This window comes from Coprinopsis cinerea (assembly GCF_000182895.1).
Source record: "Coprinopsis cinerea okayama7#130 chromosome 13 map unlocalized cont3.13, whole genome shotgun sequence".
Lineage (NCBI taxonomy): Eukaryota > Fungi > Basidiomycota > Agaricomycetes > Agaricales > Psathyrellaceae > Coprinopsis > Coprinopsis cinerea.
The window spans coordinates 180,757-202,420 of NW_003307532.1; the positions used below are offsets into that span (position 1 = coordinate 180,757).

Sequence of the window (21,664 nt, forward strand, 5' to 3'; positions counted from 1 at the left end):
AGTACTTTTACCCCCAAAATGGGGCTGCTTAAACCCGAGGTGGGATTCCGCCTACAACCGCCGATAAACGCTCAAGCATGCCATAAATGACCTGCCAAACGGTGGGCACTATATAAACTCACATTTTCGAGAAGAAGGGGTTGGACAGCTCACCCACCCTCGTCAGTCGCCCTCCCGCCTTGACCCCTCAGGCCTCTACCCCCATACTATACTCCGCCTGCGACCAAAAAATGGCTTTCGCTCTGAATCCTCCCTCCGACAACACCAACACTATGACGTCTTCGAACGGTCTGGCCTTCGGCTCGAGCCCAGAGGACCTCCGCCTCAAGTTCATGACGCTCCTAGCCATGTACGACCTCCTCCCTTACTCCATCTCGCACCCTCCCAACGCCCGGGAGCCGCTCGACCTCAAGTCCGCGATCGACGCCAACTCTCTACAGCGCTGTTTGATATCAATGACACAGCAAGGCATCCTCACAGAGGACGAGGCCCGCTCCCTCTCCGCTGTGTACAACACGGAATACACGGTAAATCATCTTATTGTTGTTTAGCCCGTCCTCCTGGGCCGCCAGTTGGGATTATTGAAGTCGCTGATGGATCCCCCTTTGCAGCACAATATGAATGCATCGAGCACAAGACCGAACCAGTCCTCCTGAACCACCGATAGTCCAAGCCAGAGAGGGATGTCCGACACTCCGAGAAGTTCCATAACGAAGGGAAATAGCCCAAGCGGGAACATGATACTGTTCCTTGGTTGTCGGCGACAGGCGGGTTTCCCCAATAGGGTCATTTAGAAAGAGTTCTGGGAGGAGACATTTAAGTCTCCTCCGTCGGGAGTCTGTGGTAGACTAGAAGCGTTTTGGAAGCGTTGAATTGACAAAACGATTTTCTCGTTACGGTTGAACCCCGTACTTTCAGGCGGACGAGAGGGCGAGAATTTACAGAACGAGGAGTGAAGACGATGGTTCACATTCAAAGGCCAAGTTTAGAGCGATGGAAGGTTGGAGCTAGTCAGATGCGTTTTATTAGCAGTTCATGGGGTATACTATACAAACAACATGCAATGCGGTCGAGGGGGGAGTTGTAGGAATCGAAAGCGATAACAAGTCCAAAGCAAAGTTGAGGGAAAAGGTGAAGACTGCAGAGACATCTACCTCCTTGAAATGAGGTATTGGGCGAAGCAGCCGACAGCGACGAAGGCGGCCGCAAGCGTCACTGCCCAAGGCTTAGCGACTGTCACATTCGAAGGAGAGGCCTTCTCTTCGGAAATATAGTGTCGAGCGAAAAGGTCGTTTTGGATCCAAATGAGCTAAGAACAGGACAAGGGTTAGTCCACAACCAGAACCCGATCATTGCTAAGGCTACAGACGCACCTTATTGAAAGCCCTCATCACTACCAGCTTAGTAGCATCGTCCAGGTCGGGGTGGGTCAAGACGGCATTCACGAGGATATCCTCGACATAGCCAAGGAGGATCGCACACTGAATGTACTCCACTCGCAACGAGGGTTTGTTTTGGCTGAATACTCATATCAGAAAACAGCCTCGACATCTTATCAAAGAAGGGACTCACCGATACGAGAACCCAGCTTCACCGGTATGCATCAACCCTACTTTATCGAGGTACTCCCACGTCGACATCTTGTCGTAGTCCATAGTGACCAACTTGACGAGATACCTCGCCAAAAAGTCCTTCCTAAACTTGATTTGCGGGTGGCTTTGGCTGAGATCGTTCAAGCTGGTGGGCGTCTCTCCCGAGTAGCCAGTTTGGCGCGGGACAAAGGCCTTGGCGGTGACGCTGAACGAAAGCAGCTTTTCATAGACGGTGTCGACGACGAGGGGGACGAGCGGGGCGACGACGGGGCGTGCGGCGTGCAAAGCGGCCGCATCCTCCGAGGTGAACTCGATAAAATCGCGGAGGTACTGAATGCGGTAAGCGAAGTCTGATTGCAACTTGGCTTCTGAGATCAGCTGCATGGTGTGGTAGAAGTGCGGTTGGTTGGATTGAATGTGTTGTAGAAGGGGTTGTGAGAGTAGAAGTGCCTGGGTGGTGAGGAACAAGGCTAGGTCAGTTCAGGCTGCTTAAATACCTTACGGAAGGTGCTTACCCACACTTGGCAGTTAACGCGTCGACGGTAACCCCATCGTGGACTCCCAAAAAAAATAAAGGTGGATCAGATCGGAAAAGGAAGCAAATGGCTGGCCTCAAGCCCAATCTCCGGCTCGAAGCGTCCAGGTCCCCCGCCCATGCTACGTCCTAGACTCCGACATGTCGACTCCACCGTCCAAAATACCCTCCAAATGGACCTTCATGTTGAAAGCAAGGACTACAGCCTTCAGAATAGAGTTCACTAGGCACTCCCAGGCCCCCCAGAGAATAGCCGATAACGAAGATACGAAGCAGTAGGAAGCGAAAACGTTGAACCGTCCAACCAGCCGCTGGCTGATGCTTGTGTCACCACGGAAAGACCCGAGTCGCAGCCGTGCCAGCCGAATGGGCTTGGTATTCTGGACCGCGCTCTAGTCCTCCGCCCTGCCCCCGACATAGCCAAATCCTAAACTTCCCATTGGCTGGTCGGTTTTGATGGCGTTTGTCATCCCGACGCCTCGACCAATGAGTTCGAACCTGTTACGCTGCAATATGTTCTAGGGCTGGGAGGCTGGGTAACTGCGCAGTGCAATACACACAGCATTAGGGAAAAGTAGGGAGAATCTAGTCCCACATTATTCCGATGCGCCAGCCAATGGAAATATTCCTGTTTCGAACCGATGTTAAAAGTCGTCTCATGCCAGCGAGGCTGGAAAATTGCAAGTCCGAGGTCGGGGAGGGAGGAGGGGGGAAGGGAGGTCGTCGTCCGGCGGTTATTTACGGTCTACGCCAAAAAAGGAATTCCCGACGGTCAGACAAATAAGGCTAATCTCGATTCTCTTTGAGGTCATGAAAGTCAAATTCCAAAGCAAATCATTAAAATACACGCAAAACAAAAAAGCAAAACACACTCGCCACGTAAAAGCGACGTCGTCAAGGGCATTACGCTCATTCCAAAAATCATCACCTGAAGCGGTTTTCCGTCGGCCTCTCCCAACCGAACGTGCTCTACCCAACCGACCATCCACTCCCAACCGAACGTCTCTCCTGACCGACCGTCCTTTCCCAACTAAACGTCCTCCTCCAAACGCGTCCAAGCTGCTTCTATTCAAGCAACCTCCTTCCGTGTAACACTCTCAGTCTTTTCAGAGCCCTCTTCATGTACATGCTCCCCACGCTCCCTCTGCACCTTCCTGATATTCTCGTTACGCTCTTCAGCGGAGATGGAGCCGAAGATGATGTCCATCTCTTCCAAACTCTTGCCTTTGGTTTCGGGGATGAGGCTGTCCGTGTCGAGTGTCCATGTCGAGGTGGTGTCGAGAGATAAAGGTGGAGACGATGGAGGTGGAGAGATACACAGTGGAGCGGGAAAGGTAGACAAAATGTCAAGAGATAACGCGATAAGAAGATAGACAGATACAAGTCAGCTACCTCAAACAAACCAGAACCAAGAAACAAATCTACGCACGCAGAGAAGAGACCCATAGCACCAACGTTGATAGCGCCGAACATCATGAAGATCTTGAATCCCAGGGCCGTCAAAAGCTGTGGAGTGACCTTGGAGATAACAAAGTCTATGTTCGAAGAGGGCGAGTCAGATACCAGATACCCAATACCCGATACCAGATAAAAGAGATAAGAAGATGACGATACGTACTCCAAAGCCATTGAGAAGCACTGGCAGTGGCCAACCCATAGTGCCTCGTCCTCGTCGGGAAGATATCAGAGACATACACCCACGGGAGGGGTCCTAGACGTCAAAACAATAAGCACACATTCTATTCTCCACGAAGAATAAAGTGAGAGAAACACTGGAAACCACACTTACCCCACCCAATACTATAAAAACACACATAAATATACAACATCGCCGCCATGCCCTTGGCAGCAGCCGACGGCTCGGGAGGGGCAACATTCGGATTCGTCGATGGCGGCGGGTGCGTCTTGAGAATCGCGCCGATAATGAAGAACAGGGATCCCATGCCCAGAGCGGAGATTAGGAGAGAGAGTTTACGACCGATGGTCTCGACGCCGAAGAAGATGAAGATGGCGGTGGCGACGACTTTGATGATACCGTAGACGCCGCTGGCGAGGAGCGAGTTCTTGCGCGCTACAAAGCCGATCTGGAGGGGATGGATGTGAGTGAGGGGTACGATGAAGGACAAAGAGTGGAGGAACGGCGACGTACGGATGCGAAGATCTGCGGAGCGTAGTAACTGCGATGAAAAACGATCGTCAATCCCAACCCTCCACAAAAGAAAATCCACCTCAGCAGAAAAATAAAGTCCTCACTTGATCGAGTTCTGTCCAGCCCACTGCTGCAACAGGAAAATCACAAAAGCAATAACAAATCGGATGAAATTCCCTTTGCCCAAAAACGCCTCCTTCAACCCAAGACCAGCCCTCGCTTCCCTTTCTTCCTGGATAGCAGCTTGAATTTCTGCAAATTCTTCGAGAATGGCGGGAGAGTCGATGGGTGCGCGGCGGAGGTAGGCCAGATTCTTCAGTGCTTGTTCGTCTTTGCCGACTGAGGCGAGCCATCGAGGGGATTCCTGGTGGTAATGGATGGTTGATGGAGAGGTTAGGGGACGGTGTGTGTGGAGTGGGACGAGAATGAGTGTAAAACGCACTTTGACGGTCAGGAGACCCAATACCATGATACCCGCGGGGATCAGCTGCACACCGAATGGAATACGCCAAACGTTGACTCCGGTGGGGACGTGTAAACCAATGGCGACTAATCCCATTCCAGTCAGTAAACAACGTCAGCCTCGACCAGACGAACGTCCAGAACTCACAATTGACGAAATACGAAATCATAACACCAATCGACACCTGGACCACCACCACCGACCGCGTAAATAAAACTTGCATTCTTTGCTCCGGGTCGTGTACGAGTGTAAGACGTACCATGATTTGGAAGAGACCGGTGATACGGCCACGAACTTCTTTAGGAGCACATTCGGAGACGTATGCTGGGGATACAGCTGAGATAGCACCGATTCCGTAGCCTCCGAGGACTCGTCCGGCGTAGATCAGGGGAAGACCATGTGGCGGTCCAGCAGCGACGGTGGTGAGGATCTACAATCGCCAACAGGGGTGATAACATCCAGAGTCAGACCACAATACGGACTTGGCGACACGAAAGACAGAAAAAGAGCTTACAGCACCAATGGTGAAGATCACGGTAAAAGCGAACAAGGTATTCCGTCGTCCCAAGCGTGCTAGAATGCCAAGTAATGCATGTTAGTGAAACCAAGGTTAATTACCCCGCAAATCCATCGAGAGAAAATGGGGAAAAGAGGGGATGAAAAGGTGCCAATAAACCCACGAGGCTGCCACGAGACACGCCACGCTCTCGGGGAGTCTATTAGGTATGTGCTCCGTCAGGGAGTTGTCGTGTCATTGTCGCGATGTTAGAGTCTGTCCCACTTCACTACATCCTCCATCCAGACCTGCGACCCACGACACGACACCGCAGAAGCCATTCTGGGATATATTTCCGAATATCATCATCCCCCGAAATTCTTCCTTCTCTCGTGGCAGGTCACCTGGGTCGCAGAAATGACCCAAAAACGAAGAGAGGGGGTGACAATCGCGAATTCGAAGGTCGCAGGTCGAAGCCAGATCAGAGCCCAAGTTCTCAAAGAACTCTGGGATGCCGCGAAGGCGAAGGGAATTGGATCGAAGCTCGAGGGGAAGTGGTGTATGTACTCATGATATATGGGGTCGTGATAATGGGGATAGGTTCAACGTTACTCACAGGAGACGGGGGCACTGCTGAGTGCACCGAAGAAGGCGCCTGCCTGGAGGACGGCGACGACGTTGCCGGAGACTTCGTCGGATTTCTTGACGTCTTTGACGCCGTTCTCGATGAGCCCGAAGGACTCGAGGAAGTAGGGCGCGCTGACTACACCGCCGCTGTTCGTTGTGCTTGGATGAGAGGTGGAATGAATGGATGCTGGGAGGTGTGGACGTACCCGATGCCGCTATCAAATGAATTGGGTTAGCAGGAGGCTATGGGACGAGAACCATTGCATTGACAGGACGTACGTATCATAACCGAACAAGAGGATACCCCAGTACACAATGAAGGCCAACCCTGTGGAAACTTCAACGCTGTCCTCGACCTGTTGCACAAGAGAAACGCACAGTATACCCTGATGTTGCGGAACCTGCCCTCCGCAGTGGCAGTAGTGTCACCCATATCTGATACCGCTCTGAACGAAAACCCAACGAAGGTGAAGGAGGACCAATAGAATCACCCAGCCACGGAGTGATTAGTAGTATGACCAGGCAGGCGGGTGTCTGTCTAGTCTGCGAGAAGACGGGGACTGGGGGGGAGCCTAGGAGTCACGGGGGAGTGGTTCGAAGGCAAACGAGAGCTTCGACTTCGAGAGGTCGATACATACATATATACTCGTTTGCCTCCACGGCTCCGTGCCCAAGCGCCTTGCTAGAACCGATGGGCTTCCCATGGATCTCGCTTCTTTAGGGTTGATATAGCTTCCTTGCGTGTCCATATAGTGAAGCTAGACCATTTTGACGGGGAAGCACCGACGGGTTGGTGTTCGCGGTGGGCATTAAGGTAAGGTGTGGAGATGAGCTCCGTTCGCGGTGCAGGCAATCAAGTCTCGTGCTCCATTCGTCTAGGATCTGGGTAAGGTGACATAGTCCTGCATGCAGGAATAGATGAGTACATACCCCGAAGTTACGATCCCATAGACTTTGTTGTTGTACGTTGAGAAGCAACGGAGCAGGTGGGAGTGGACATCAGAGCAGATCATACGGTCATGGGTCCACCTCTGGACTCATTACAACGGGCCGCTTCTGACACGAACTGCTGTCCGAACGGACCGTTATCTCCCCCTCACTGCAGCCCTTCAAGCATTCACTGTTTGGCAAGTTCTATCGCTAAGAAAACACGAGACCCAGTTTACTCGGCGAAACTGAGGTTGTTGAGTACCACAGTTACTCACCAATTCTCCATTGAACGATCCCGTTGTGTGATTGTCCTCCTGTTTTCTCATACCGTTTTCGTGCGCACCAGGTTTTTCCGCTCCATTTCGTAACTCGTGGGTTGACTGCATTGATGGGAAGGTATTTTGCAGAGAAATGAGATGGGAAGCAGTAGAGTTGCACGTCGACGTTATTCAACCCCGCGGCGCAACTTGGGGAAGAAACAACTTGGTTTCAACGGCGGGTCGGTTGAGCGATGCGCAATAGGGGTGGGAAAATACACGCAAACTCCGACGGCCAGAGGTCGGCCCGTTTGACATGAGATTCCCTCTACCTCTTGCCACTGTCCTCTACGACTAACTATTCAATACTCAACCACTGCAACCGATATGAAGAACAAACGCCAGTGTCAAGCATGTCGTTGGAACGGCCCGTTCTTCAACATCGACCAATTCAACCGTCCCGACGGCCAGAGTCATTGAAAGGACACAGGTCTTCAGGGTTATGGCCAGGAAATCACACTCTTGCATGAGCTTTGTCGAGCTCTGAACATGGACGACCCGCCGAAATAGGCGCCTCTTCCGTCATAGGCCGCCTCATGGCGCTAAGCGCCTGCAACGAGTCCTTGTTACAACGGGTTTACCATATCGGGTTGCTTGGCGCCACGCAAATTCCTTCTCGACAAAGGCTTTCGAGAGGTATGAAAGGCACAGGTAGGGTTGTCACATCCAGCGTCACGCTTAGGAAACTAAATAAAACCAGCAGGCGTTGCAAAGTCCTTTCTCCAGCAATTCGTTATTGACCTCGCCTTGCATCGACCCTTTCCGCGACCTAGCCTTTCATCGCTTTCACCTTTTTTGCGTTTTGGGACTGTAAACATGGTCCTCCTTTCTGTTACCAACCGCGTCCTTCAGGTCCCCGAACTTCTGGACACCGTATGCAGTCACCTCGATAATATCTCCCTCGTTCGTGCTGCTCGCGTGAACAAGACCTGGTCACCCATCGCCCTTTCGTTCCTGTGGAGGGAACTTGATGACCCACGTCCTTTGTTCAGACTCCTTGCCCCTGGGGGGTTTGAATACGGCAACGGCAAATTCGTGCGTAGCGCCTCGCCTCCTTTAATTCTCTCATATTCCAACTTCGTTTCTTTGTCGCCAAAGGATTTCAAGACCCTACCGACCGAAGACAACTGGACTCGCTTCGAGCACTACAGCCGCCGCATTCGATCTTTGTCCATTGACGATACAGACGAAAAGTACAGCCTCATCTTCGACAAGTTCGCTCGACTGCGTCCACTCCGCCCGCTCTTCCCCTCTTTGCGCAAGCTCGAGTGGATCGCCCCGAACGAAAACTCTCTCACTCAGCGCAGCGTTCTGTTCATGCACGACAGCGTACGGGACTTCAGCCTCACCCTACCACCCATCTACGCACACCACCCCTCCGCCTCCCTCCGACAATATTTCAACCACTTCGTCGGACGAATGCCACTCATCAGTAGACTTGCGATCTTGATGAAAGGATACGCTGCGAATATCGAGAAGGAGCTGGTGGCTTTGACTCTGGCGTTGAAGGATACGCTTACGACGCTCGTGGTTCCCCGGTACTTTACGACTTCCACTCTAATCGAAGCGGCTGCAAGTCTTCCTCACCTCACCGCCCTCGCCAGCCATGACTCCATCGCCGGCGTCCACAATGCAGCGCGGCGCTTTGTGCCCAATCTACCCGCGGGTAGCTTTCCTTCCCTCGTCTCGCTCGAGCTCGGTGTGCCCTTTGTCGACCTCGTCCAGTGGTTCCGCAAGGGCGGCCTACCGGCGACGTTGCAGCATCTTACAATCACGACTCCGAGGTTGGAGGGAGTTGGCGGATAAGGAGCGTAACCTCAAGTCGCTTGCGGTTTTGAAATGTGATAGTAGGCCTTTGGAGAGGGGTTTATTCCCGACTGTGGATGATTGTCCTTCCATTGACGACATTGCGCCTTACTTCACTGCCTCAGCATCCACACCCACATCCACGTCCACGTCCTCGACCTCTGACCAAGGCACACTTTCAGCTCCCTGCGCCAATCTTCGAAGAATTCGAATTCCAGCACGAATTTCCACTTATCATCCCCCCCACCCCGGCTTCCCGAACTCCTCTCCTCGATGTCCAAAATCAAGTTGTTAGGTCTGAACCCGAACCCTGATTTTATGTGTATGGATGCGCGTTCTGGCCCTGGGGGGAGTTTCCTCACCATGCGGTCGTTAGCTACGATTCGGGTTTATTGTCCCGAGTTGGAGAGTCTGGGTGTGTATGTTGATACTGGGGTTAAGGACTTTGTGTGTCCATTCGACGACGATGATGGGGTGCAGGATGAGGATGCCGGTGTTATAGAGCCTTTTGGAAATCTGGAAGAACTGGTCATCGGCGGTCCGGGCGATATCACCACCGCCAACATGTTCACCACCTCTCTGTCACTCCCGAACTAACCCCCTCAATTTCTACCTCTACCTCCACCTCCACCTCGCCTTGGCCTTCGACAACGGACCAACTCTCCGAACAAATCTCCCTCTACTAGTACCTCTCCCGTCTCTGCCCACACGACTGCCACATCGCGTCGGGCACGACGTTCCGGCTGCGGGGTGTCCCGCCCGAGACCGTCGAGCGGCGGCAGGTGTTTTGGGAGACGGTGCGCTCGCAGTTGGGGTTGCTTGTTAGGGTGAGAAGGGAGGAGGAGAGGAGGGTGAGGGCGTTGGATGCGACGATTGAGAGGCTTGAGAAGGAGGTTGTGAGGTGCGGGGGGATGTTGGTGGATGGGGTGCGGAGTGGGGCGTTTCGAAGTGGTAGTAGCTATGTAGTAGGTAGCTTTTGACCTTGGGTTATGGCTATTTTCCTTGTGGGGACGCCTCCTTTACGCTGGGGTTCGCCTGGCATTTAGCCTGGTCTGTGGTTGCATATATGTATTATCCAAGTGAAGCATTGTCCGAGCCGATATAAGCTGTATCTATGGGGACATTCTTCATAAGTGTCCTGAACTCAGTAGCAGTATTGCATCGTCGGCCGTGGAAAATTGAAATGTCACCTCTAGCCCGGCCGTTCCTCTCGTACTTGACGAGCGAACTAGAGTAGGATATCAGCTAGACCTCTCGGTGAGTTCATGATGATATAGGAAGGAGCATCATCGGACTCTGGAAAATACTTGACATCTGCGATTCCCTACCTTTCAGAGGGAAAGCATTCAGTCCCGCGATGGGCGCTTATCATTTTTACTTGAAGTTCAATCTCCGATTGAGGCGGCATGACGGCATTTGGAGAGACACGTGATGTCCACGTCGAATCCGTGTCCGTCGCCAGCCCAGAATGATAGCTTTCTGAATTGTGCCTTCTACAATAGCAACTATGGTGCGTCCTAGCCTTTATTCCACCAATTTCTACAATCTAATGAAATTTCTACATAGGCGGCTGCAGCAGTGTCCGATTCAGTGCCGATAGAGACCGCCCATGAGGACATGATCGTCAGTTCAATAACAAGCTTTTCCACCCCAAATTCGCGCGACTGAAATATCGTTTCTTTCTTTTGGTTGGGTTTCACCATCGTTTAGCATGACGCGCAGCTGGACTACTACGGCAAGCGTCTGGCAACCTGCTCCTCAGATCGAACAGTCAAGGTCTTCGATGTCATCGATGGCGACGCGCAGCGGTCGACGAACGGCCAGACATTAAAGGGGTGCGTGGATTATTGGTTTTGGTGTTGGGGTAGTTGGCGGCGAGAGAGAAACTAATGCGTGGTTGTAGACATACTGGACCCGTCTGGCAAGTCGCCTGGGCGCACCCGAAGTTTGGGCACATTCTGGCGTCGTGCTCGTATGATGGAAAGGTGTTGATTTGGAAGGAGCAGCAGGGACAGGGTGCTGCGTCGGGTAGCTGGATTAAAATCAAAGAACATACCCTTCATACTGCCTCAGGTGCGTCGTTAAATCTCTATACAAAACGTAGTGCTAACGAAAGTCTAGTCAACTCGGTTTCTTGGGCACCTCATGAATTGGGGGCTATCCTCGCATGCGCATCATCAGACGGCAAGCTCTCCGTTTTGACCTTCAAGAGTACGTCAATCTCTACTTAAGCCTCTGCACGATAACCTAATGAAGTCCTTTAGACGACGGTCAATGGGACGCCGACATCTTCAACGGCCATGCCATCGGCTGCAACGCCGTCTCCTGGGCCCCCGCCGTAGTCCCAGGCTCCCTCATCACCCCTCAACAACCCCAAGCCGCCCCCGGCCAAGCACCCCAGCAACCCGCCGCCACCGCCCCCGTCGTCAAGCGCTTCGCCAGCGCCGGCTGCGACAACCTCGTCAAGATCTGGGGGTACCGCGAGGACACCCAGTCCTGGGTGGAAGAGGAGACCCTCGAAGGACACACCGACTGGGTCCGCGACGTCGCCTGGGCACCCAACACCGGCCTCCCCCGCAGCTACATCGCCACCGCCTCCCAAGACAAAACCGTTCTCATCTGGACGAAGGACTCGCCCAGTGCGCCGTGGGTTAAGACTGCCCTTGATCCCTCGTCTGCGCTTACGTCGCCTACGGCTGGGACGCCCTCGCCGGCTGGCAAGTTCCCCGATGTGGTTTGGCGTGTGTCGTGGAGTCTTGCGGGGAATTTGCTTGCGGTTAGTTGTGGAGATGGGAAGGTTACCCTCTGGAAGGAGAACCTTAAGGGTAACTGGGAGTGTGTTAGCGATATGAACAGCTAGAGTGTTTATGGGCTTTGTTTTGTTTTCCTGTGAAATCTACTTTCCTCGCCGTTTTGTCCCTGATGTCTGCACTTCTCGTTTGCGGTCGACTCATGCACTGCGTAGTCTTCTCGGGTACCAGCAGAAGCGCTCAGAACTCCCGGGGTGCTCCCTCCTCGCGTTGGTCCATCTCACAAGGCTGGCTCTTAGTCTTCGCTTCGACTGCAACTCCCATGGTATGTTCGTGCCTTGTATAGCGCCGTGCAGTGTTGATGAGCCTTACGCAGTTCGATGTATCCTGAGATATACAAGTGCTTGAAATTGAACCTGCGATTTGAGGATGCGTCATTTGCCGTCTTTGCCGATGCCCTCGGAGTTGTTAGGCGATCAAAGTCGATCGGCGCTTGCCCGCGAACAGAGAGTTCTCCAAGGACCCTTCCAGCGGACGCGTTGTCCCTAGGCTCTTTCCCCATGCATTTAAAACCATCGGGCATGATTAAACTGTCCTTTCGAAGATAAGTACTCGGTGCCGCTTCGACTCACGTCATCGATGGATCCACAAGGTGCACACAATGTACCCATACCACTGCACCCTCCGCCTTGACCTTGAAGTACCTTGACGGGCGCTTCTGCTCAAAGTGGGCCCAATCCACTACTATGTAGACCTCGTTTTCTGACCTGGTTCAACGTCAGAATCACCCTTCCACCCCTTTGAGCGAGGTCGCAAGCATGAAGGCTGCCGAAGGCGCTGCATGTCGGTCCAGTCGGGGTCTTCCACCACCAATGAGCATAATGTAGACATGAGAAGTGGGCGGCTTCTTGATGCGCTCAGCCTTCAAGCCATCATAAAATGAGCATCAGGCGTGTTTCAGGAGATTCGGGGTGACATCGGCACGAGCACGTTGAGTTTACGTCTTACTCTCTCGTATAAAGAGGCTCAGTTCGCGGATTGATACTCTCGATTAGTGATCTAACCCCTCAACCAGCCCCTCGTCAAGTATTTTAGGTGCAGGGGAGGTGAGGTCAACATGGGCTCATTGTTCAGCCACGCGGGTATCGATATCGATGATGTACCGCTCACGTCGACACAGCTTGCTGCTGCCCTTGTATGCGGGCTTGGGGCGTTCATCATAGGCAGGTGGTATAGGGATCTCCAGGTACGTTTCCTGCTCTTCTCTAGCATATAAGAAACTTGAAGTACTGATTGGATCCGTTTGCTTTGGAAATCGTCATCGTAGTATTTGGACTTCCTACCGGGCTACCGCCAGCTCTTCTGCCCCATGTCAGCTTTGGGAGCCACACTCCCGAGTTCGAGCTGGAACCTTGGCTTGGATTGGTACTGGCAGTTCAGGGAGACTTGTGAGTTGTCATTCGCGGCATGTTGGTTTGTGCGGTGCACTGACTGTGGTTTACCTTAACCCCTATCCCATCCTGGGGTGGACTACCCTATCCAATCCGACTACCCTATCCTACGCGAATCTCCCATCCTGCAACGCCAATGCCCTGGACACTTGATACGATGCAATGCATGCATGCTCTCAGCCTACTTCAACAAAGAGCACGACATCGTATCTATTGTCCCAATTCTATCTGGCCCCTCTTTCTATGCCGTTGGTTCGTGGGAGGTGGCAACGCAGCTTCTTTCGCTGCCGAAGCCGAAGGAGTATAACATTGTCTTCAGGTACGTCTTGGAGTTCCAGGTGTCCGGCGTGGAGGTGGATGATGGTGTGCTGATGATGAGACCATGATAGTATCTGGGGTGACAATATGTTCACTGTGAGTGGTGATGATTGGAAGAGACATCGGAGGGTTGTAGCGCCTGCTTTTAATAATTCCCTGTAAGTCCCTCTTAAAATTTCCGTCGTTTTAGTGGAATGGGTTCTGACGAATTTAATTGATAATAGATACTCCCTCGTAGTTGAGGAAACTACCGCACTCTACAGGGAGATCCTCCATGAGGAAAAATGGGAGGACGCTTCTTCGGTGGTAGCACCCGACTTTCGTCGTATCACTCGAGACGTGAGTACCCTGCTTTTCACTCTCCTGTAGATCATTCCAGGAGAACTTACCAATATCTATCCAATGAACACGAACTCTAGCTCGCCTTCTTGATCATCGCGAAATGCGGCTTCGGATTCGACATGACCTGGAAAGGGTTCAAACCAGGAGGAGAAGGCGCAGGCGACGGCTGTATGGACGTCCAACAGGCGTTATACTACGCGACTGACATCTGGAACGTCATCAAGAGGATGTTCGTACCCAAGTGGGCTTACTATCTCCCGATTCCGAGGTACGTGCGTGTTCGGGGTCTCGTTATCCTAAAATACTTAAAAGTTACTGGCTTCCCGACTCCTCGAATCGGTCTAGTTTGCGCAAGTTGGATAACACCTGGAAGGCGTTGGATGCCTACCTCCACCAAACCGCGGCTTCTCGATCTGAGAAGGTCGTCGATGATCCGGAGGCTGCCTCAGACTTTTCGCGGTCGTCTTCAAGTGATGTCTTCACTAGGTTGGTCAAGTCGGTTGTGGGCCTCGGAAAGCTGAGTCTTTCCGAACAGGAACTGGTGAGTTCCAGGCCTCGAGATAGCTTCGGGATGGAGATAGGAGCTAATTGGGACTACGAAGATCGGAAATGTGTTTATGTTGATGAATGCTGGTCACGGTGAGTTGGATGTCCTCCTTCATCGTGCCTCTTTCGGAAGTTGTGTACTAAGGGCTTCCTGGATGGTAGATACAACTGGTATGACGCTGTGCGAGACTGTTGCACTGCTCGCACTTCACCAAGAGGAGCAACAGAAGGTATACGAGGAGATCTGTGCCGTGCTTGGAGACCAAGAGCCCGTGAGTCACGACAATACTAGTTTATAATGCATCCACTCAATCCACACAACCAGACGGAAGCACTCTTGAAGCAATTGTCCTATACTTGGGCTTGCGTTCTGGAGGCCACGCGCATGTACTGTTCGTAGCTCCCATTCTCTTCTTCTCGATCGTACGGGCTAATACGACTTACCAGCGCCTGCTTCGTCGCTCACCCGCATTCTTCCTGAAGACAAAGTCGTCAAAGTCCAGCGTCCCTCTCCCAAAGAGATCGTCCTGAAGAAAGGAACTCTCGTCATCATCGATACCGTCAGCATCCGTAAGTCCTACCCCACTCACTCCTTCGCTCTGAATCTTACACACCGTGTGTGACCCTCCAGACCTCAACCCGCACACCTTCCCCGACCCCCTAAAATACAAACCATCCAGATGGATCGGTGTGCCCGAAAGCCAGGTAACAGTATTCGGAACGGGACCGCGGGCCTGCATCGGGCGCAAATTCGCACAACTCGAGTCGCTCGCGTTCCTCGCGCTTTTGCTGCGCGAGTGGCGTGTGGATTTGGCGCTTAACCTTGACTCGGAGGGCCCGGAGGAGACGAGGGAGGAGTATGTTGAGCGTGTGTTTGGGAAGGCGGGGTTGAATGGGTTTGTGTTTGGGATTAAGAGTAGGATTCCTATTCGCTTGACTCGGCGACGTTAGTCAAGATAATCCCTCGATGACTATTGATTATTTATTGGATTTCCGATTCGCTCTAGCACTATGCATACCGGTGCGATTAAGCGCCCGTGGCATCTTTCGCGGCTTTTCTATACCTTCGGACTTCGACGAATGAATAATGCTCATTCATTCAGAGGAGATTGACTTCAGTCTTCTGGGGTGCGAGAAAACTCAAGGACACCGTATCATTGTATTCAACCCCTTGACCGATTCAGAACATGTACATTACGATACTCCTACACAGTCGCGCAGGGCTTGTAACGCGTCGCATCCCCATCGGAAACTGACCAGTGAGGTTGAGTTCGGAAGTTGATCGCCTGCATGCTGTGCTCTTCATAGACGGTGGTGAGAACGGGAGCGCTCTTTCCCCCGTAGATATGGATGTTGAGGACTAGTCGTGAGCACTGCCGGGGAGTGTTCTTTTAGAAGGTTGCAGCGAAGGGCAGCCTGAGTATGATGGTACGTACCGCGCATGAGAAAATAACAATGGACCATCTAGGGGATAGTGTGTAAGTAGTGGCACACAGAAATGAGCGTTGTAAAGGACCGGCACTCACGGGTGGTACGTGGTGAAGTAGAATCCGACTCGGTAAAGGTTAATCGTCGCGCCCGTTACCAACGCTACGAACATTCTGGGACGTGCAGTCAGTGAGTAGGACATCGTGGGTAGTCACAGAGGCACGAACGCGAAGAAGTAGATGGAACCATCCCTGGTAAAGATAGCGAGAAGGGGGGAGAAATTCGCGGAGTCCTTTAACATTGCGATAAAGTTGGACCCTGCTGGCGAAGCCCCCATCACCGACGCGCGAAACCTTGCGACTGTGAAAGCAAAGAACATGACTAAAGGCCAGATTAATGAGAGAGCTTCTCAAAAATATAGGATGAGTATGTACGCACACGCAACGATAATACAAGGAATCCTAAAACCCAACTTCAATATGACCAGATGCATTGAGAATGGGCGAACGCCAAACACACCATGCCAGCAATGCTCGAGTTATGTCCGGAGTTGAGGATAGACATCCGGTAACTTGAGGAAATGGCAATACCATAACTCTCTTAGTAGTCCAGCTCATTGTCCACCAGGACACGTAGAATTCCAACTGGGCTAACATGAGCGTCGATTACAATTCTAGGCCGTGGGTGAGACTCACGGCGAATTCCACTGTACGGTCCCAGGAGCACGGCGAAGGGATTAGGCGCCTGACAGGGCAAGACGGGAGAGGGAGGACGTACCGCATGCAAGGGTGGTAAAGAAAATGAGGACTGTGCGTGGGGATGTCAATGATGGTCTGTCGATTCGAATAACAGATACACACTTTTCTTGCTTCGACCGTAGAGCGCATAGATTCTCAGAATGGATATAATGTTGGCCGTTGTCATATAGAGGATATCTCCAGCCCTGTGGTCAAGACCTTTAGTAATGCTACGTTGGAGCGCCGGTGACTTCTAACTTACATTCCATACCAGCGGAAGTAATGACGACAACTGCATGGTTATGAACGGGCTTATCGCAAGAGGAAATGACATGGAATCTTACAACTAATGGAGATGAGGTAAAGACACTCTCAATGGAGCTATAGGAGAACCGTACCTCGAGGGTATGTCGGTTTGTCTCAACTGTTGAGGCATTAAGCTTTACACCAACACGTCTAATAATCGCGGGAAGGGTTGCTTACCTACGAGGTTGACCCTAGTCAGGGTACTTCAGTACTACAGGCAATTCCGGATAATGTCGACACACTTACAGTAGGTAGATCAAGCCCCAGTACCTTCCAATGAAGTAGGCGACCTTAGACAAGTTCCATTTTGCCCTGGAGAGGATAAGAAACGGTGAGTAGTGATTACGAGAAGTGATTCTATCGGTTAACCTCCATATAAACTTTGCCTTAGTCACGGCAGAAGAATTAGAGACAACCAGCGGAAGTGAAAGGGTGGCTACCCACTTCAGGGCCAGTGGTATAAGAGATATCACACACTAGAAACGTTATCGCGGCCACTGGCGAAGACCGAGTGTCAGCACTACACCTCGCAGATAATCAAGTCGAACGAACGGGCTTACCCTTGGAACATCGAGAGGCTTGCGCAACTTTCATAAACTCAATCAGCGCCTCAAGGTCGGCCATTGAGGAGATGTTTCTCTCTTATCTTGGAGGGATGGGAGACCCTTTCGTCGTATGGCAAATCCTTATAGTAACGAGGGAGTCCCTACAACACGTGAGCGATGGAAATCTGCATCAACGGAGGCCTACGAGTAAAGACAATTATGTACAGAAGACGTGTAAATGTAGGTCCAAGCCAGCTCCAAGTGTAGGTACACTTGTTATGTAGGCCATCTGGAGAACAACATCACTTCTCTTAGTGCTTCGAGCTATCAGAAAGTAGTCAGCGCCCAGTGTCAACTTTACAGGACTTGATTAAGCACCGCCTCAAGTGGGTCGTATTGCTCTTGGGAAGCATAATCTTCCAACCGAGGGATAGATTTCCCAGAGGAAGCACAGGCCCGGTGCTTGACAGTACTGTACAGTCTGTACACTCATCCTGAACATCCCGATCACATAACGACTTAACCGTCGCATGATCGTCCACAGTCGGAAGCATTCTTTCATTACAGTACATCAGCATTCGCTGTACAGATGCAATTATTGTTTTTACATTACGCCATTTAGTTTTGGACCCGTGTGGGCTTTTGGCAGACAAAAAAGGCCAGCGGTGTAAATAGCTGACGATCGGAAACGTCAACGCGTTTATCGTCGCATAGCATAGTGAGATTCTTACCTTGTGCTTTCCTGCATAGATGAGAGTGGTGGCGCATTCGCGACTAATCCCTTTCGAGACGGGACCCGTCGAGCTGCCCAACGCGATCTCAAGCGGCTCATACCAATTCGAATTCCGTGCGGACTCTGCTGCCGCCAGATCCCCGCACTCGAGGACGGTCATATTTGCACTGACCATAGCATCAATGGTGCCAGCAATCGTTCTTTCTTGTATTTCTCGGTGTCCGACACCTGCTTGCTCCTCGATGATATGTGCTAATCGCCGGTGATCCTGGCTGTTAATATCCAATGACGGGGTCCAGCACCAGTCATAGATCGCCAGCTGGAGAGGAGTCAATTCATCGTTGGTCAAGAATCCCTAATATTTATGGTTACCTTTCCGCCGGGCTTCAACAAAAGCGAAATGCTTTTCATGGTTTCATGGATCTTTGGAACAGTTCTGAGTCCTTCAATCGAGTAAATGGCATCGAAAGACGCGGGAGCGAAGTGCGAAGATAGTGAACCGTAATCTACTGACCCAGTCGTGAGAACCATTAGCTACTCGACCTGAGAAGGAGGACATACCGCAAGCAAAAGAAACACCGTCGGCTTGTGCTGTCTGTGAAACAGCAATTGCTCGGGATATCTGCGCAGAATAGTAGGCTCGACATCAACTGTTAGCTCCGACGAGATAGCAACTTACCTTTTCGGGGTCGGAGTCCACCCCCACAACCGTTACATTTGAGAACTGCGCCAATTCAAACGCGGCGTCACCGGATTGGCATCCTATCTCCAACGCCCGCATTCCTGGCTTCAACTCTAATCTCATGAACAAGTAATGTTCGTGTCGAGCGAGGGACACAGCGAAACTGTCGCCTCTGTAAACTCGAGAAAAGTGGAAGTCGCTACGTGCGATGGACATGTCGAATTTGTTGTTGGATACCTGTGCGAGGCTTGTATTTGTACCCCAATCGCTCTTCATTTGTCGACACCCATCCGAATTGCTGTGCCTTGATGTTTCTTTGCCTCCGACCCTCCGCTGTACGGAGAGCTCCCTACAGCTCCCCGATGCATTCTGATATTATCTCGAGTGTCGTACTTCGTAATGCTGGGCTTCTATCGCTTTGACTCTCGACCATTATTGTTTTATTAGGGTGGAGTCCAGTTCTCTTCCTCAATAAGTAAGTATCTACAATGTATCAGATCTGTAGAGTGGATCCCGGAAGGGATTGATTGACAATCGACAGCAGTGATGAAAGGCGTGCCAACGATCCTGGAGAGGACGACACAGGGCACGGAACGAAGCCAGAGATAAAATGAACTGACGCGATCTCGTCGGTGGGCAGTTTGTGGGCCATGGTATACTTACAGGTCTAGCGTGCAAACAGCGGCCGTAATATCGAACTCAATGTCGGGGTCCGTGTGATCAGTGGAATATTCGCATCGAATCATGGTAAACGCTGACGATATGTTACTCGAATATTCGATTGACACATTCCACCCCCAAACGGCAGAGACGTGAGGCCCTCCCCTGATGGGTAGTCAGTCACGACTCGCAACCACCAACAAATCCGTGGACAGTGAGGTGTACACGTTACCAGGCATATCAGCCGGGAGCCCAAGACTGCAGGCTCCAAGGCTCGTCTCGCATGGATAGGCGAGTATAGTACCTGAAAGTCCGAAGACTAGTACTAGGCCTGCGTTGTGGTTGTGGATGACACTGGCGAACAGGAATATGAAGCGAGAACCACATTTTAATTCCGAATTGTATCTTTTCTTGGTACAAGTAGACTAATCCCAGGAGAAAGAAGTATAGATCGTCCATCTACGAGCTAAAGATAGACTCGAGTGGCACCAGCCTAATTGCGCGCTGTCAACTGGATCTCCAAGTCCTTCGAAACGCCGAACGAGAGGCCGACAAGAGAAGTCTCGGACATAACGCGAGTCGCAAATCCTTCTCTAGTCTCGCCATCCCTGAGAATCACATCCAACTTCCAGTCCCGAAGGAGGAGAGTCAAAAAGGTCAATGCCTCGAGGTGCGAGAATTTCCGGCCAATGCAGGCGCGAGTTCCAAAGCCGAACATAGAGTGCTGGGACTCAGGTACTCCGTACCACCGTGAAGGCATATACGCCTCAGGATTCGGGAAGCTGTGAGGATTATGGTCTGGAAAAGAAACGAAGATCAGTCTGTCGCCAAGGAACTCAGTGCCTAGGCGAAACGTACGAATGCTAACCATATCAATAGCTACCATAGTCCCTTTTTTGATAAGGACATTGGCAGGCTCCGGGTTCTGCACCTTGACGACGGTGTCTTCATCGACCACTCTAATCAGGGCTGTTCCTGGAGCTGAATGTGGTTTATGTAAGTATAACATGCATACTCGGTAAGAAAACAGCTCACGATAAATCCGTCCTGCCTCAAGGAAGCAAGCTAGGGTGTGAGACAGTTGCTGGATGGTCTCAAAAGTCTGACAGAGTCCACGGGTGACGGATTAATGTTTCATGGGTTTGACACAAACATTCGTCAACCTTACCGGGTCCAGGTCACCAATCTTCTCCATAATCTCCTGGTAGGCTTTCTCCTGCTCTTCTTGATGGATGGCAAGCAAAGCAATAGTTTCAGCCAGTACTATTCCGGTTGTTTCTGTATCGGATGAGCCTCGTCTAAGCTTTAGAATTGGGAAATAGACACACCATGGCCAGCGAACATCAACACGAAGAGATTTCCAATCTGGCAGGGGTGAGTGAGTACGATGTAGACGGTAAGGTTAAGCTCTCAATGACATACAACTTCTTGAATGTCAATTGAATATTTGTCGAGACCCATCGAGGAAGCAGCTAACTTCGTAAACACGTCGCCTCTCGAGTCTAAGATGGTTGGGTCGCTCGAAATCTCCTTACTCCGAGACTGGATAGATTCCTTCATGAAATCCATAAGGGAGGCTTTTGCATGAAGAATGTTCTTGAGGCTGAAGGAAAGGTACGGTCAGGCGGCTAGAAGTGAACTAAGTAACTATATCCTTACTACTGAATCGGGAAGCGGAACATCCAATCCGGGATTAAAAGACAAGGAAGGTGGCTTTTGAGGACAGTGTCGAACGTGGCGTGCAAATCGATCCCTTCTTGCATCTCAGTCGCCACCCACTTCAAAGGAATGCCAAAGCCACATCTGGAGATGGTCAGGAAGGCGGTCTTCATCCCACGATTAGCGTTGCGATAATTTTCGAGCAATTGAGATGAGACGTACATGATGCGTGAGCGGTGTCACGTTCGGTACAGTCACCACGGACTTCCCATTCCACCCTTCTGCTTCAGTCAATTCCCTGTAGATAGAAGTAGTCTCTTGAACGACGAGCTCATATCTAAATAATAAATCAGGGCTAAGCCAGGCACTGCGATGATTTGAACAAAGAAGGTTACGTTTTTGGATTGAAAGCAGGGCCCATCACCCTTCGGTGACGCTTCCAGACATCTCCGCTGACGGTAAAGAGATTGGGACCCCATAGCCTTGAGAGCCATAAGGTGTAAGTCATCTAGTCATGCGTCAGAAATTCGCGCTCACTCGAAGGCATCTGCAAAGTCTTCCGGTTTGTGCATTGCGAGCTGACCTTCGCGTC

General features: G+C 51.5%; 9 protein-coding genes across 9 annotated transcripts; 5 read left to right on the top strand and 4 right to left on the bottom strand.

Annotated features, from left to right (window-relative positions):
- Window positions 1-230: 230 nt before the first annotated feature.
- Window positions 231-656, top strand: CC1G_05614 (hypothetical protein; the record flags this gene model as incomplete). The annotated part of the gene is made up of 2 exons (XM_001838081.2): window positions 231-527; window positions 612-656. The coding sequence occupies 2 exons, from the start codon at window positions 231-233 to the stop codon at window positions 654-656; spliced, it is 342 nt and encodes a 113-aa protein (XP_001838133.2).
- Window positions 657-1,001: 345 nt separating this feature from the next.
- CC1G_05615 (hypothetical protein) lies at window positions 1,002-2,047 on the bottom strand. The gene is made up of 3 exons (XM_001838082.2): window positions 1,573-2,047; window positions 1,374-1,518; window positions 1,002-1,309 (listed from the first exon to the last, which is right to left on the bottom strand). Exons 1-3 carry the CDS (start codon window positions 1,974-1,976, stop codon window positions 1,151-1,153), a joined length of 708 nt encoding a protein of 235 aa, XP_001838134.1. The 5' UTR covers window positions 1,977-2,047; the 3' UTR covers window positions 1,002-1,150.
- An 887-nt stretch (window positions 2,048-2,934) lies between these two features.
- Window positions 2,935-6,454, bottom strand: CC1G_05616 (sugar transporter). The gene is made up of 14 exons (XM_001838083.2): window positions 6,241-6,454; window positions 6,142-6,190; window positions 6,069-6,077; window positions 5,852-6,009; window positions 5,254-5,312; window positions 4,999-5,169; window positions 4,887-4,923; window positions 4,719-4,825; window positions 4,381-4,640; window positions 4,277-4,304; window positions 3,917-4,211; window positions 3,746-3,838; window positions 3,557-3,662; window positions 2,935-3,371 (listed from the first exon to the last, which is right to left on the bottom strand). Exons 1-14 carry the CDS (start codon window positions 6,293-6,295, stop codon window positions 3,197-3,199), a joined length of 1,602 nt encoding a protein of 533 aa, XP_001838135.1. The 5' UTR covers window positions 6,296-6,454; the 3' UTR covers window positions 2,935-3,196.
- Window positions 6,455-7,925: 1,471 nt separating this feature from the next.
- CC1G_05617 (hypothetical protein) lies at window positions 7,926-8,915 on the top strand (the record flags this gene model as incomplete). The annotated part of the gene is made up of 1 exon (XM_001838084.1): window positions 7,926-8,915. The coding sequence occupies one exon, from the start codon at window positions 7,926-7,928 to the stop codon at window positions 8,913-8,915; it is 990 nt and encodes a 329-aa protein (XP_001838136.1).
- Window positions 8,916-9,188: 273 nt separating this feature from the next.
- Window positions 9,189-9,512, top strand: CC1G_05618 (hypothetical protein; the record flags this gene model as incomplete). The annotated part of the gene is made up of 1 exon (XM_001838085.2): window positions 9,189-9,512. One exon carries the CDS (start codon window positions 9,189-9,191, stop codon window positions 9,510-9,512), a length of 324 nt encoding a protein of 107 aa, XP_001838137.2.
- An 834-nt stretch (window positions 9,513-10,346) lies between these two features.
- Window positions 10,347-11,775, top strand: CC1G_05619 (protein transporter SEC13; the record flags this gene model as incomplete). The annotated part of the gene is made up of 7 exons (XM_001838086.2): window positions 10,347-10,365; window positions 10,418-10,425; window positions 10,482-10,538; window positions 10,626-10,750; window positions 10,819-10,988; window positions 11,037-11,126; window positions 11,180-11,775. The coding sequence occupies 7 exons, from the start codon at window positions 10,347-10,349 to the stop codon at window positions 11,773-11,775; spliced, it is 1,065 nt and encodes a 354-aa protein (XP_001838138.2).
- Window positions 11,776-12,782: 1,007 nt separating this feature from the next.
- Window positions 12,783-15,273, top strand: CC1G_05620 (hypothetical protein; the record flags this gene model as incomplete). The annotated part of the gene is made up of 12 exons (XM_001838087.2): window positions 12,783-12,911; window positions 12,993-13,113; window positions 13,297-13,435; window positions 13,506-13,592; window positions 13,659-13,773; window positions 13,854-14,044; window positions 14,122-14,317; window positions 14,379-14,415; window positions 14,485-14,594; window positions 14,648-14,714; window positions 14,770-14,892; window positions 14,954-15,273. The coding sequence occupies 12 exons, from the start codon at window positions 12,783-12,785 to the stop codon at window positions 15,271-15,273; spliced, it is 1,635 nt and encodes a 544-aa protein (XP_001838139.2).
- Window positions 15,274-15,527: 254 nt separating this feature from the next.
- CC1G_05621 (hypothetical protein) lies at window positions 15,528-17,417 on the bottom strand (the record flags this gene model as incomplete). Its single annotated transcript, XM_001838088.2, has 15 exons — window positions 15,528-15,695; window positions 15,759-15,786; window positions 15,849-15,923; window positions 15,978-16,131; window positions 16,189-16,211; window positions 16,270-16,394; window positions 16,446-16,456; window positions 16,528-16,557; window positions 16,611-16,693; window positions 16,746-16,911; window positions 16,971-16,984; window positions 17,040-17,105; window positions 17,163-17,179; window positions 17,238-17,290; window positions 17,354-17,417. 15 exons carry the CDS (start codon window positions 17,415-17,417, stop codon window positions 15,528-15,530), a joined length of 1,077 nt encoding a protein of 358 aa, XP_001838140.2.
- Window positions 17,418-17,956: 539 nt separating this feature from the next.
- Window positions 17,957-18,969, bottom strand: CC1G_05622 (sterol 24-C-methyltransferase; the record flags this gene model as incomplete). Its single annotated transcript, XM_001838089.1, has 5 exons — window positions 17,957-18,013; window positions 18,070-18,390; window positions 18,444-18,577; window positions 18,633-18,693; window positions 18,751-18,969. 5 exons carry the CDS (start codon window positions 18,967-18,969, stop codon window positions 17,957-17,959), a joined length of 792 nt encoding a protein of 263 aa, XP_001838141.1.
- Window positions 18,970-21,664: the final 2,695 nt, after the last annotated feature.

Coding starts and splice junctions, on each gene's coding strand:
- CC1G_05616 (XM_001838083.2), bottom strand. CDS start 6,295: ATGGGTGACACTACTGCCACTGCGGAGGGCAGGTTCCGCAACATCAGG. Junction 3,839..3,916: donor TTTTTATAGTATTGGGTGGG/GTAAGTGTGGTT, acceptor TTTGACGTCTAG/GACCCCTCCCGTGGGTGTAT. Junction 3,372..3,556: donor GCTATGGGTCTCTTCTCTGC/GTGCGTAGATTT, acceptor CGACACGGACAG/CCTCATCCCCGAAACCAAAG.
- CC1G_05615 (XM_001838082.2), bottom strand. CDS start 1,976: ATGCAGCTGATCTCAGAAGCCAAGTTGCAATCAGACTTCGCTTACCGC. Junction 1,519..1,572: donor GAAGCTGGGTTCTCGTATCG/GTGAGTCCCTTC, acceptor ATGAGTATTCAG/CCAAAACAAACCCTCGTTGC. Junction 1,310..1,373: donor TGATGAGGGCTTTCAATAAG/GTGCGTCTGTAG, acceptor TCCTGTTCTTAG/CTCATTTGGATCCAAAACGA.